The 13,675-nt window shown below is 41.4% G+C and overlaps 1 protein-coding gene across 3 annotated transcripts in view; it reads left to right on the top strand.

The window, feature by feature from the left end:
* Nucleotides 1-13,675, top strand: part of DUS2 (dihydrouridine synthase 2) — a 90,457-nt gene that overhangs the window by 54,671 nt on the left and 22,111 nt on the right. For all 3 annotated transcript variants that reach the window (XM_056526438.1, XM_056526437.1, XM_056526439.1), the window contains exons 9-12: nucleotides 2,838-2,908; nucleotides 3,638-3,724; nucleotides 9,872-10,040; nucleotides 11,450-11,571. In XM_056526438.1, coding sequence (XP_056382413.1) covers nucleotides 2,838-2,908; nucleotides 3,638-3,724; nucleotides 9,872-10,040; nucleotides 11,450-11,571 — 449 coding nt within the window. The remainder of the gene's footprint in view (nucleotides 1-2,837; nucleotides 2,909-3,637; nucleotides 3,725-9,871; nucleotides 10,041-11,449; nucleotides 11,572-13,675) is intronic.

Genomic DNA, 13,675 nt, shown 5'->3' with positions numbered 1-13,675 from the left:
TCTCTTACAGCGAGAGGCATTTTGGATTATTCACCTGGAAAACAATCGCTCCATCAGGATTGAATGAAGTCTGTAGTCTGAAAGCTTTTTTAAAAATATGTAATCTAGTGTATTGGATGAGATAACACGCATGTATAAAAATATTAACTAAAATTAAATAAAAATGTAAACGTACCATCTTATGATGTTGGTTTAATTACCTACATGTGTGATACCTCTCCTATTACCCTGGAAAACCAGGCTCTAGTACGCATGAATAAGGGGGCATTCCCCCGAAATGTCGCGTCAGACCCTGATGGCTCCCGACTAGTGTGATTAGACCTCTGCTAGCGTGGATTTTATACTGTTTATACATCTTTAAAGCTGTGAATATTACAGAACCTTTGGAATTCTAGAATAAAGAATACAAAAATGAATCATCAAAACCATAAGTGTCTGAATATGTTCCTATAAATGAACTACAGCTCAAGTATTTTTTGCTAATAATTTGGGCTCAATAGGTCACATTGCCCTTCAACCAATCATTGGCTTAGTTGGACACCGCTGGAGCCATCAATTCACTGAGCTGTACTGTGACATCCTGGACCCCAGAACCAGAAAAATGTTAGCACTGGAGGCTGGGGCAGTGATAAAAGAGGCTCGGGGAGAATGTGGGAGGTAAGCAAAAATTTAGAGGTGAATTATACTGCCATGGCTGAGAGCTGGATTATTGCCTATAGGTTTAGGTTGGAATGTCCTAAAAGCTACTGTAGGTGTAATATTTGGTAGTTCCAACACTTTTTTTTTTTGTCCTTAAAGTGTACAGTAACCCCCCGACATGCGATTGCCCCGACATATGATAAAATCGACATACGATGGCCTCTCAGAGGCCATCGCATGTTGATGTCAGCATCGACATACGATGCTTTTATATGTCGGGGCCATCGCATTAACTGCTATCCGACAGCGCAAAATGCTTAAGCTGCTGTCGGATAGCAGTATAAGCATCCCGGACTGGTTCACTTACCTATCCCCGCTGCTCCGGGTCCACTTCGCGTTCCTCCGGCGTCTTCTGTATCTTCTCCAGGGTCCGGGCCTCGCTTTCCGGCGTCATTATTACGTCAGTGCGCACGCCGTGTCAGTGCAGCAGCGTAATAACGTCACCAGAAAGCGAGGCCCGGACCCTGCAGAAGATGTGGAAGAAGCCGGAGGATCGCGAAGAAGACACCGAAGCAGCGGGACAGCATCGGGAGCCCCTGGGACAGCATCGGGAGCGGTGAGGACGCGGTCCGGAGCGGCGGGGACAGGGGAGTGTAACTTCCTATACTTTACATTGCACGGATCCCTCAACATACGATGGATTCGACAAACGATGGGTCATTTTGGAACGAATTACCATCGTATGTTGAGGGACCACTGTATATGTACATCAGTAAAATAAAAGCTGCAAAAATAGAGACAGAAAGAAAGTAAAACTAACCTCAAAATGTTATTTAACTATATAAATAGCAAAAAGGTAAAAAATGAAAGTGTAGGCCCTAAAAAATTATGAGGAAGAAATTATAGATGGGGATCAGGAAAAAGCAAATATATTTAAACAAATTCTTCTCCACTGCATTCACCGAGGAAAATGAAATGCCAGGGGAAATACAGTGTGATAAGGTAAACTCCCCAGTACAGGTCACCTGTCTAACCCAGGAAGAAGTACAGTGCCGCCTACAAAAAAATCTAAATGGACAAATCACCAGGCCCAGATGGCATTCACCCCCGTGTTCTAAAGGACTTAAGTAATGTAATAGACAGACCCCTATTTTTAATATGCAAGGACTCTATAGTGACAGGGACTGTTCCCCAGGACTGGCGCATGGCAAATGAGGTGCCAATATTTAAAAAGGGGTCAAAAGGTGACCCTGTGAATTATAGACCTGTTAGTTTAACCTCTGTTGTGTTTAAATAGTTTTGAGGGTTTTCTAGGAGATGCTATTTTGGAGTATCTTGATAAAAATAAATTTATGACTCCATATCAGCATGGCTTTATAAGGGATCAGCTTTTAAGAGGAGATAAGCTCTAGGGATCGACCGATTATCGGTATGGCCGATATTATCGGCCGATAATCACGATTTTGGGCATTATCGGTATCGGCAATTACCTTGCCGATAATGCCCCGCACCCCGCATAGATGCCCACGACAAGGAAATAATTCTACCGCTGTACAAATCACTAGTCAGACCCCACATAAAATACTGTGTACAGTACTGGGCACCAGTGTACAAGAAAGATATAGTGGAGCTGGAGAGGTTTCAAAGACGGGCAACCAGAGTAATACGGGGAATGGGAGGACTACAGTACCCAGAAAGATTATCAGAATTAGGGTTATTTAAGGACAACCTAATAACTATGTATAAATATATCAGGGGACCGTACAGAGATCTCTCCCATGATCTAAGGGGGCATCCTCTACGTCTTGAGGAAAGAAGGTTTCTACACCAGCACAGACTCTCTGCCAGAGGAGGTGGTCATGGGGAACTCTGTAAAAGAATAATAACATTACTGCTTATGGATACTAGATTTATAGGGACAGAACGTTGATCCAGAGATTTATTCTGATGCCATATTTGGAGTCGAGAAGGAATTTTTACCTTTAGTATGAGGGTTTCTTTTGCCTTCCTCTGGATCAACTCAGTAGGGACTCATTAGGGATTTAGGTTGAACTTGATGGACTCTGGTCTTTTTTTTCATCCTTATGAACTATGTTACTATGTTAATGAAAAGGACAAAAAAACATTAATAATATTCAGAATTTCGTGTCCGTCATCTTAACCTCCATTATTTATATTTATGTTCTTATGGCTTTTAGCTTGAAGAAACTGTCAATCTGGTGAAGATAATTGAGAGAACTGGTGTGGCAGCTATTGCAGTTCATGGAAGGTAAACAGTTTACAGATTAGAGACAGACACCTGAATATGTTCTTTTTAATTTTAAGTATATTATTATGGGTGCAGCCATATCATCTGAGCTGTTTTTAATAGCATTTAGAGATATACATTACAATAAACCCCATGGACATTGGGAGAGATTTATCAAAACCTGACGGTCCTTGCGCGGCTTCTGTTTTGACTTTAGATCAGTCTCATGTCTCCCTTTCCATTTGCAGTACAGGTACTCTCGGTCTGTTATCTGCTCTTGCTCTTCAGCAGTCTTTCTGCTAGGGTGTCTAAAGACCTTTCTCTTTGTGGGCTTTGCGTTTGGGTTGCCAATGGCTCCCCGAAGTTCCGCAGCAGTCCCGGTTGCAGCATGTCAATCCTCCTTTTTGGAGTGTGTCTGTTCTTCCGTGCTTTGACGCCAGTCTTAGTGGGTGACCTCCCGCGCCCCGAACTTTTCTTCTGTTCCTCTGCCTTCTTGCTTCGGCTGGACCGAAAACTCAGCTTCGGCTGGACAGACAAATTTACAGTGCAAATCATGGTGAAACTGCACAAATTTTTTTTTACCAGGTTTTTTTTAAAATAGCGATAAAATTGTGGCTGTACCACAGTGTGTATTATAGCAAGAAGTCAAATTACAACCACAACACTTTTTGGTAACATACCAAAATAATTTACAGTATAATTGTTTGATATTCATAATGGAAAGTTTTTTTCTTTTCTGTTTTGCTAAAGGAAAAAAGAGGAAAGGCCGCAGCATCCTGTCCATTGTGATTATATAAAGGCCATATCTGAGGCTGTATCAATTCCGGTTATTGCCAAGTAAGTCAGATTTAGGTTAATAATGTTTAATCAGTGTGTAAATTTACAGTTATACAACTTTTTTATATTTTGTATTTGTTATTAAGCATTTCCAAGATATTTTATTGCTGTCAGCGAATGAAAACATTGTTTACATTTAGATGTAGCAAACCCTTAATGAAGTGGATACAGTTGTATTTAGACTTAAGCAACCTCAAAAATCTGTGTACTAATTTAATTCAACATGAAGAATCAACTGTGGTATCCAGTTGTTGCTTTAATATTTCACTGCAGCCCCTGTGTTATCATTGTAGGTGACAAATTATCACACTGACTTTATAACAAGGGCAGAGAATGAGAAATTAGACATTTGGAATGGGATATATAATATGGAATAATTAAGGGGGTTATTAAGGATTAGGAAAAGATAGTTTTCTCCCCAAAATAGTGCCACACCTGTGCTCAGGTTGTGTGTGGTATTGCAATTTGACCCAATTCCCTTTAATGGAACTGAACTGCAATACCACACACAAACTATTGGAAGAAACCTGCTCTGTTATTTCTAATCCTGGACAACCCATTTAAGAGTAAGTATATTTGAGAGTTTATTATTTTAGGCTATTAGGAGACTTCTTTGCATGTACTCTGTTCTTCATACATTTCAGTGGCTCTCCATCTTTGGAGCTGTATTGTTCTGAAATGCGCTCGAAACATCCTTCAGTTCCTTGACATTAGGATCTTTGTTGATCTGTGCAGGATGGCAGACTTATTTTGTCAAGAAATATATGAATATTTTCAGTGAATTCTAAAGTTTTAGAAGAATAAAGATCAAAAAAGTGGTGACTTTTCAGAATCCCTGAACAGTCAAAAAATAATTTCCCCATTAGATGACATTAATCAGGGTACACAAGGCCCTATTGGACCTCTGCATTTATATCAGGAAGATTACCCGCTCTCTTCTCTTCAGTATATCAGCCCTTTATAATACGATTCACTTGTGTTAAGCTTTATATCACAGATGATCATGTAGTTAGTTCTGTGCCTCTGACAAGTTTATTTTTATTTGTTTAAAGAGAACATATCTCCATTCCTGACCTGTTTTAACAAATACTTAAAGGGGTACTCCGCCCCTAGACATCTTATCCCCTATCCAAGGCCGTAGTTGTGACATCATGCCACACCCCCTCCATTCATGTCTATGTGGGGGCATTACGGAATGTGCTTTCATAGCCCTCCTGGCTTGTTTCTGGCACCATTCACTGCTCCCTGATTCTCCACCTCCTTTGCTCACTGTCCCATTTTCTCTCTGCTCCATCCTCCTGCACACCATTCCCAGCATACCTCACTGCTGAGACCATTAGAAAGTGGGCACGGCTTGCGGTTATGATGTCACTAGGGAAATGTTGCTTGATAAGCTGGGGGTGACTAATTTGGACAATGCCTGTACAAAGTGTCACATGATCTCTGTCTAAGTTGGGAGAGGGGGAGAGAAGAGACAAAGTGGACCAAGGTTGGCAAGTTTTTCTTCACTTGCATATGCGTCTCAGCATATGTCAACAGGAAAATGGCCCAGTTCAGGTAATAAGTGTATATTACAATACAGTTGGTCTGACTGGCCATGAAGGGACAAGTTATGAATACTTTTTTGCTAACCGGAGTACCCCTTTAAAATAAACAGGGGACTCCCTCACGCTTGCAACAACGTTATTTCCCTTCTAGGATTACAAATCTATAACTTTTTGGCACTAGTTGATTTTGGGAACACTCTGTTTAAGAGAGTACTGCTGGCTTTGGATCTTTATTAACATGACTGATAACCGTATGCAGTACTCCCTGAAGAGTCAGGGCAAAAGATTATATTAACCAACAATAGTACCTAGTAAGAGTTCTTCTAGGGATAATACCAGTCATTTCAATGGGAAGCTCAGTTAATGAAAACAATGCAGAAACACACGAGTATCACTTAGCCTTCATAATTGTAAGCCGTCATACATCTATTAAAAACACCTGCTTGAGAATTTTTGCCAGTAAAGTCAGTTTACAGTTGGTGGATACAATACATAGTGATATTTAGGGCTGCAACTAACGATAATTTGTAAGATCAATTAGTTGGCCGTTTTTTTTATCATTCAAAAGTAATTTTATTACAACAAAATAGGAAAAACATACAGAGCTGAACCACATTGTCTCCAACGCAGTGGAGTGGAAATCAACAAGAAGCAGTAATAGCGTTGCGCAACACATGAAACGTAACACTCAAAAGGAGAGGGACATGGTAACAAATATGCAATGTCTGTTGTATCTACGTGGTGCCGTCAAGTCCCACTGGGCATAGCATCACAACATATTTGTATTCGTGGAGATCCATTGGATCAGAGAAAGAGAAAAAAAAAAGAAAAACAAGAGGAAGGCCGATTATTAATTTGATTGGATTTAAAAAATAAAATAAAAAAAAAAGGAATTAGGGGACCATGCAAGGGTTAAATGAGAACTCCGGCAGAAAAAAAGTGTTTTTAAATCAACTGTTGCCAGAAAGTTTAATCAGATTTGTAAATTACGTCCATTGAAAAATCTTAACCCTTACAGTACTTATCAGCTGCTGTATACTAGATATATACTACAGAGACATTTGTGAAGTTCTTTCCAGTCTGACCACAGTGTTCTCTGCTGACACCTCTGTCCTTGTCAGGAACTGTCCAGAGCAGGAAAGGTTTACTATGGGGATTTGCTTGTACTCTGAACAGTTCCTGACATGGACAGAGGTGGCAGCAGAGAGCACTGTGTTCAGACTGAAAAGAACTACACAATTTTTCCTGTAGTCATTTATAAATCTGTTTAACTTTCTGGCACCAGTTGATTTAAAAACATTTATTTTCCACTTTTTTCCACCGGAGCTTCTCTTTAAGAGGAGGAAGTGGGGACTGCATTGTGAAGAGTTTGTAATCCGTCCCCGGAGCGTGTTCGCTCCGGGTCTGATTACGGGCCACTACAGGGCCGATGGCGTGTGACGGCACGCCTCCGCCCCCGTGTGACTCCTTAAGGGGTTAAACAACACAATGTAACTCCAAGTCAATAACACTTCTGTGAAATCACATTGTCCACTCAGGAAGCAACACTGATTGACAATCAATTTCACATGCCGTTGTGCAAATGGAACAGACAACAGGTGGAAATTTTAGGCAATTAGCAAGACACCCTCAATAAAGGAGTGGTTCTGCAGGTGGTGACCGCAGACCACTTCTCAGTTCCTATGCTTCTTAGCTGATGTTTTGGTCACTTTTGAATGCTAGCGGGGCTTTCACTCTAGTGGTAGCATGAGACGGAGTCTACAACCCACACAAGTGGCTCAGGTAGTGCAGCTCATCCAGGATGGCGCATCAGTGCAAGCTGTGGCAAAACGGTGTGCTGTGTGTCTGTCATCGTAGTGTCCAGAGCATGGAGGTGCTACCAGGAGACAGGCCAGTACATCAGGAGACGGGGAGGACGCTGTAGGAGGGCAACAACTTAACAGCAGGACCGCTACCTCCGCCTTTTTGCAAGGAGGAGTATTGCCAGAGCCCTGCAAAATGACCTCCAGCAGGCCAAAAATGTGCATGTGTCCACTCAAACGGTCAGAAACAGACTCCATGAGGGTGGTATGAGGGCCCAACGTCCACAGGTGGGGGTTTTGCTTACAGCCCAACTCCGTGCAGCATGTCTGGCATTTGCCAGAGAACACCGAGATTGGCAAATTCGCCACTGGCGCCCCGAGCTCTTCACAGATGAAAGCAGGTTCACGCTGAGCACATGTGACAGACGTGACAGAGTCTGGAGACGCCGTGGAGAACGTTCTGCTGCCTGCAACATCCAGCATGACCAGTTTGGCGGTGGGTCAGTAATGGTGTGTGGTGTTATTTCTTTGGGGGGTTGCACAGCCCTCCAGGTGCTTGCCAGAGGTAGCCTAACTGCCATTAGGTACCAAGATGAGATCCTCAGACCCCTTGTGAGACCATATGCTGGTGCGGTTGACCCTGGGTTCCTCCTAATGCAAAGACAATGCTAGACCTCGTGGCTGGAGTGTGTCAGCAGTTCCTGCAAAAGGAAGGCATTGATGCTATGGACTGGCCCACCCATTCCCCAGACCTGAATCCGATTGAGAACATCTGGGACATCATGTCTCGCTCCATCCACCAACGCCACGTTGCACCACAGACTGTCCAGGAGTTGGCGGATGCTTAAGTCCAGGCCTGGGAGGACATCCCTCAGGAGACCATCCGCCACCTCATCAGGAGCATGCCCAGGCATTGTAGGGAGGTCATACGGGCACATGGAGGCCACACACACTACTGAGCCTCATTTTGACTTGTATTAAGGACATTACATCAAAGTTGGATCAGCCTGTAGTGGGGTTTTCCACTTTGATTCTGAGTGTGACTCCATATCCAGACCTCCATGGGTTGATACATTTGATTTCCATTGATCATTTTTGTGTGATTTGGTCAGCACATTCAACTATGTAAAGACTAAAGTATTTCATACAAATAGTTCGTTCATTCAGATCTAGGATGTGTTATCTTAGTGTTCCCTTTATTTTTGTGAGTATTGCATGAACATGTTAATTCTTTTGGCGGAGTCTGGAATTTGGACTTCTGAGGTGCTGCATTGGAATTTCCGAGTAGAATTCCTCCACTTGTTAATTCTCAATTACTTATCCACAAAGTATTTTGCATATACCTGTAATATAACAGAGCTGAGATAGTTGGTCCAAAGTCAGAGCTGATGATCTATAGGCTCTATACATCTATATCTGGAAGTAATTGACCGAGCACCAGCTATGACGTGTTTTCAAGCAATGATCTCATGTTTAAGATCCTGTACATCAGTATAGGGTAGTAAATGGTTGATATCTGAGAGCACTAGCTTCAATTAAATTCTTTCTAGAATGTGGTATTTGTAGCTTAGTCGCTTAGTTCGCTGCTACAATTATGTCAGGTCAAGAACAGTAGCAAGAAGTCCCCTTTAGGCGCAAAAAATTCTCCCGGGAGAGAATTTTTTGCACCTAAAAGGGGACTTCTTGCTACTGTTCTTGACCTGCTCCATTGTGGATGGACGCCAGCCCGTAACCACCATCCCACGACTTTTGCAACTTCTCCAGGAATCCAGGAAACGTCTGCACCCATTGATTTGGGTTACATGCGCAGCTCCAGGTGAGCACAATACCACCTGTTCATTTTACCTAACATCTGGGATAATGCACTAGGCGCCTTGTGTTGTCTTTTTTTTTTCTCTCTCCTTATCCACAATAATGTCAGGGTGTTTATTTTTGTTTTATTATGCTGTATTAGTCTACTTCTCATGTAACTCTTAGGCTAAGTTTCCACTTTTTCCTGGCAGTGTTTGGATATCTGCCACTGCAGTTTTTGAGCCAAAGCCAGAAGTGTATTCAAAAGGAATAGGACATATAAAGGAAGGACTTGCACTTCTCCTCCCTTATGGATCCATTTCTGAGTTTGGCTCAAAAACTGCCTGAAAAAAAAAGTGGAAACTTAGCCTTAGCCATACATGATCACTTTGTGAACTAAAAGTAACTAAGAGCACCTCTGCATTGAAGCTATGTTCAAAAAGCTCCGTCAAAGACTCAGGACAGAAAAACTGAGCCGGATTCTCCATTGCACAACGGACATCATGGGATCCCATAGTCTGTCTGATTTCTGTCTGATGTCTGCTTATTAGCAGGATTAGAGCAGAAAAAAAAAATTATTAACAAATAGCAGATACCAAGCCAACAATCAAATTAGATGGATAGGCAGGAGCAATATTCATGAACAAGGTGTAGAAATTTGGAGGTGCATTATTAGTCAATGAGAATCTGCCTGCTATGGCTCTTGCATAGAACTAGGCCTAAAAACTAGTAAAGCACAGTATAGCTTCTAGACATTCTCTTGCTCTATGCCTTTCCTGGTACATATCAGTTCAGTTGTGTTGCAGCAGTTCCATGCACAGAACCTGGATAGCAGAGGTGTGTTGCAGATATGAGCATGGCCATGCCATTACTTGAAACCTCCTACACTCTCCCCTAAAAATCCATTGGATTGATCGCTAAATATGGTTAAATTTGTGTATTAGTAAAATGTAGGTTATTCTTTGTTAGAAAATTGCATTCAGATGTGACATCCATTTCCTTGTCAGTGGAGGCTCACAAGAACTTATACGAGAGTTTCAAGACATAGAAGCATTTCGATCAGTCACAGCTGCTTCCTCTGTAATGATTGCACGAGCAGCCATGTGGAATCCTTCAGTTTTCAGAAGAGCGGGTCCTCTGCCTCTAGAAGATGTCATGCGAGATTATATTAGACATGTGAGTGTTTTCCATAGATTTTCTTTTGATGTTGTGTGATTCTGGCTAAAGACTGTAGATAATAAAAACATTTGATAAAATTGTTATATGGTCAGATGTTTAACATGCTCTGGAAAAAGGAAATCTAGACACTTCTTCTACTTCTACCAGAGACTCTTAAAGGGGTACTCCACTACTCAGCGTTTGGAACAAACTGTTCCGACACTGGAGCCGGCGCCGGGAGCTTGTGACATCATAACCCCACCCCCTAATGATGTCAGCAGTCACGCCCCCTCCAATAGACTTGCATTGAGGGGGCGGGGCGTGATGTCACGAGGGGGCGGGGCTATGAGGTCACAAGCTCCCAGCCCCAGCGTTTGGAACAGTTTGTTCCAAACACTGGGTAGCGGAGTACCCCTTTAAGGCCCCCTGCAGATGGAGAAAAAAAAACATCAGAAATATCTGGTACTTACCCACATCATAAATATGAGGTCATACCCTCAAGTTATTGACACAGGTTCTTACTTTGCATGGTACAGTTGTGGACACAAGCAATCGGATCACTAAGTGAAAAGACATTTTTTTTTTTTTTTTGCTTTTTTAAACCCTCGCACAAATTTTCAAATCAGTGTCTAAGAAATCTACATTGTATGAACTACATGGGGCCTCGCTCACAAGAATTTTAAAAAGGTGTCCCCAAATTTTTTTCTGTATAATTTTTCTTTTAAAGTAGATTTAATTCTCTATTACTAACTATGCTAGATAATGGAATAGGCTCAGATTGCTGTGCTGACAAAGAACTCCAAATCTCTAGAATAGACAAAGGTTGAAAGGATAACATGCTTGCTGCCTGAGTCACCTTAAAGGGGTACTTTGGAGGGGGAAAAAAAACATTTCAAATCACTTCCAGTACTTACTAGCTGCTGTATGCTCCAGAGAAAGGTGTGTAGTTCTTTCCACTCTGACCACAGTACTCTCTGACACCTCTGTCTGGGTCAGGAACTGTCCAGAGAAGAAGAGGTTTGCTTTGGGGACTTGCTTATGCTCTGGTAGCACAGAGGAGCACTGTGGTCAGACTGGAAAGAACTACACAACTTTCTTTTGAACATACCGCAGCTGATAAGTACTGGAAGGATTACAATTTTATATAGAAGTACTTTAAAAATTTGTATTACTTTCTGCCACAAGTTAATTTAATTTGCTCTGGTGTACCCCTTTAATATTAACTCTTACTGCATACTGGTATATATTGAACTCTCATATTTATACAGTTTTCAGTAAGCTATAAGCATCTATCTTGTGGCATCTGCTGCCAGCCATCCCTTTATCTATTAAATCTACATTACATTACACTACATTGCACATTTACATTTTTTTTTTTATGTGTACTAATTGTTCTATGGCGTAAATAATTTCTGTTCCCTAAACAGGCAGTTATGTACAACAATCACTACACAAATACTAAATACTGTCTGTGCCAAATGATGCGAGACCAACTTGAATCTCCTCTGGGTAGAAAACTTCATGCAACACAGTCAACACTGGATATTTGGTGAGTTTGATGTATAGAATATGTTGTTTGCCAAGGGTTATAACCATCAAAGGGCTCTATTCAATGATTAGACTGGCTGTAGTTCCCTGCACAGCTGGGTGGCCAGGACAGCAGCTATACAGGGAAAATGTTTGACAGGGACAGAGAGATAAAGGTGGAAAGATCAGGACCAAGAGACCAGCAACATAAAAATATATGTAGAAGATGCTTGGAATAAACTTCTAGAAGATGTGGCTGGTAAATCCACATGAACTTAATTTAAACATGCCTATGATAAACACATATCTCTATACTAAGATAAAAAGGAAATATAAGGAAATCCCAGATGGTCCAGGTGGTCTTTTTTGGCTCGTATTTGGCTCTTATTATGACCAGGAGATCAGGGAGGTAAACAAGTGGCTCAGAAGCTGGTGTAGGAAGGAGGGGAGAACTGGCCCGAGTTCGCTGTCTGATACTGGCTCTACCGTAGGGACGGGCTACACCACCAATGGGGAGGGTGCAGCTGTGCTTGGGGAGAAGATGGCTAGAAGGGTGGAGGAGTGTTTAAACTAGGGGGGAGGGAACCTTCAACATAGAGGGGGAATATAGTGTAGATAGAGAGGGGGGACTTATTAATGTACCTGGGGATGGCACGGAGGGAGGGGTTAGAATAGTTAATAGGGCAATCCCTATTAACTATTCTAACCCCTCCCTCCGCTTCACCCCCAGGTACATTAATAAGTCCTCCCTCTCTATCTACACTATCTTCCCCCTCTATGTTGAAGGTTCCCTCCCCCCCCCCCCAGTCTCTAGGCTTCATAGGGAAAAAAAACATACACCATTGAATTGCATGTTGACTAATGCCAGAAGTCTGTCCAATAAAACTGACGAACTGGAGTTGATAATGTCTGAGGAGAATTATAACATAGTGGTTATAACAGAGACTTGATTGGACGATAGCTGTGATTGGGCGGTCAACATACAGGGTTATAGTCTATTCAGGAAGGATCGGACAAAACGGAAAGGGGGAGGAGTTTGTCTTTATGTAAAGTCCAGTCTGAAGGAAACGATAATGGGAGGGAAACAATAATGTGGTGTCATTATGGGTAGAAATATATGGAGATAAAAATAAATCTATTCTGTCAGGGGTTTTCTATAATCCACCAAACATAATGGAAGAGCCAGAAGATCAATTACTGAGGCAAATAATCAAGGCAGCAAATCAGAATGAGGTGATAATAAAGGGGGACTTTAACTATCCTGATATAAACTGGGAGACTGAGACCTGTGAATCTATCTAATAAACGAAACAGGTTTCTGACTATAACTAAAGACAATTATCTATCCCAAATGGTGCAGAGCCAACCAGAGGGGGCTCTCTACTGGATTTAATATTAACCAACAGATCTGATAGAGTAACTAATGTGCAAGTAGAAGGACACCTAGGAAATAGTGATCATAATATAATACATTATAAAATGTTCTTCAATAAGAGAATCTCTTGAGGGGCTACAAGAACAATGAACTTTAGGAAGGAAAAGTTTGATCAACTCAGAGAAGCCCATAACAATATAAAATGGGATAATGTCCTCAAAAACAAGAATACTGACACTAAATGGGAGACTTTTAAGAATATTTTAAATTCTCACTGTAAGAGGTACCTTATGGGAATAAAAGGGTCAGAAATAAAAGAAAACCAATATGTATGAATAAAAATGTTAAGGGGGCAATAACTGACAAAAATAAAGCATTTAAACTACTAAAACAGGACGGCAGTGAAGAAACATTAAAAAGCTATAGAGAAAAATGTAAAATATGTTTAAAAAAATAAAAACTGATAAAAGCCGCAAAAATAGAGACAGACTCATTGCCAAGGAGACTAAAACGAACCCCAAAATGTTCTTTAACTATATAAATAGCAAAAAAGTAAAAAATGAAAGTGTAGGCCGCTAAAAAAATTATGAGGAAGAAATTAACAGGGATCAGCAAAAATCAAACATAATAAAACATATTCTTCTCCACTGTATTCACCGAGGAAAATGAAATGCCAGGTGAAATACAGCGAGATTAGGTAAACTCCCCAGGTCAATGGTCTAACCCAGGAAGAAGTACAGCACCACCTACA

This window comes from Hyla sarda, chromosome 6 (genome assembly GCF_029499605.1).
Source record: "Hyla sarda isolate aHylSar1 chromosome 6, aHylSar1.hap1, whole genome shotgun sequence".
Taxonomy (NCBI): Eukaryota; Metazoa; Chordata; class Amphibia; order Anura; family Hylidae; genus Hyla; species Hyla sarda.
This window is presented reverse-complemented; position numbering and strand designations above follow the sequence as displayed.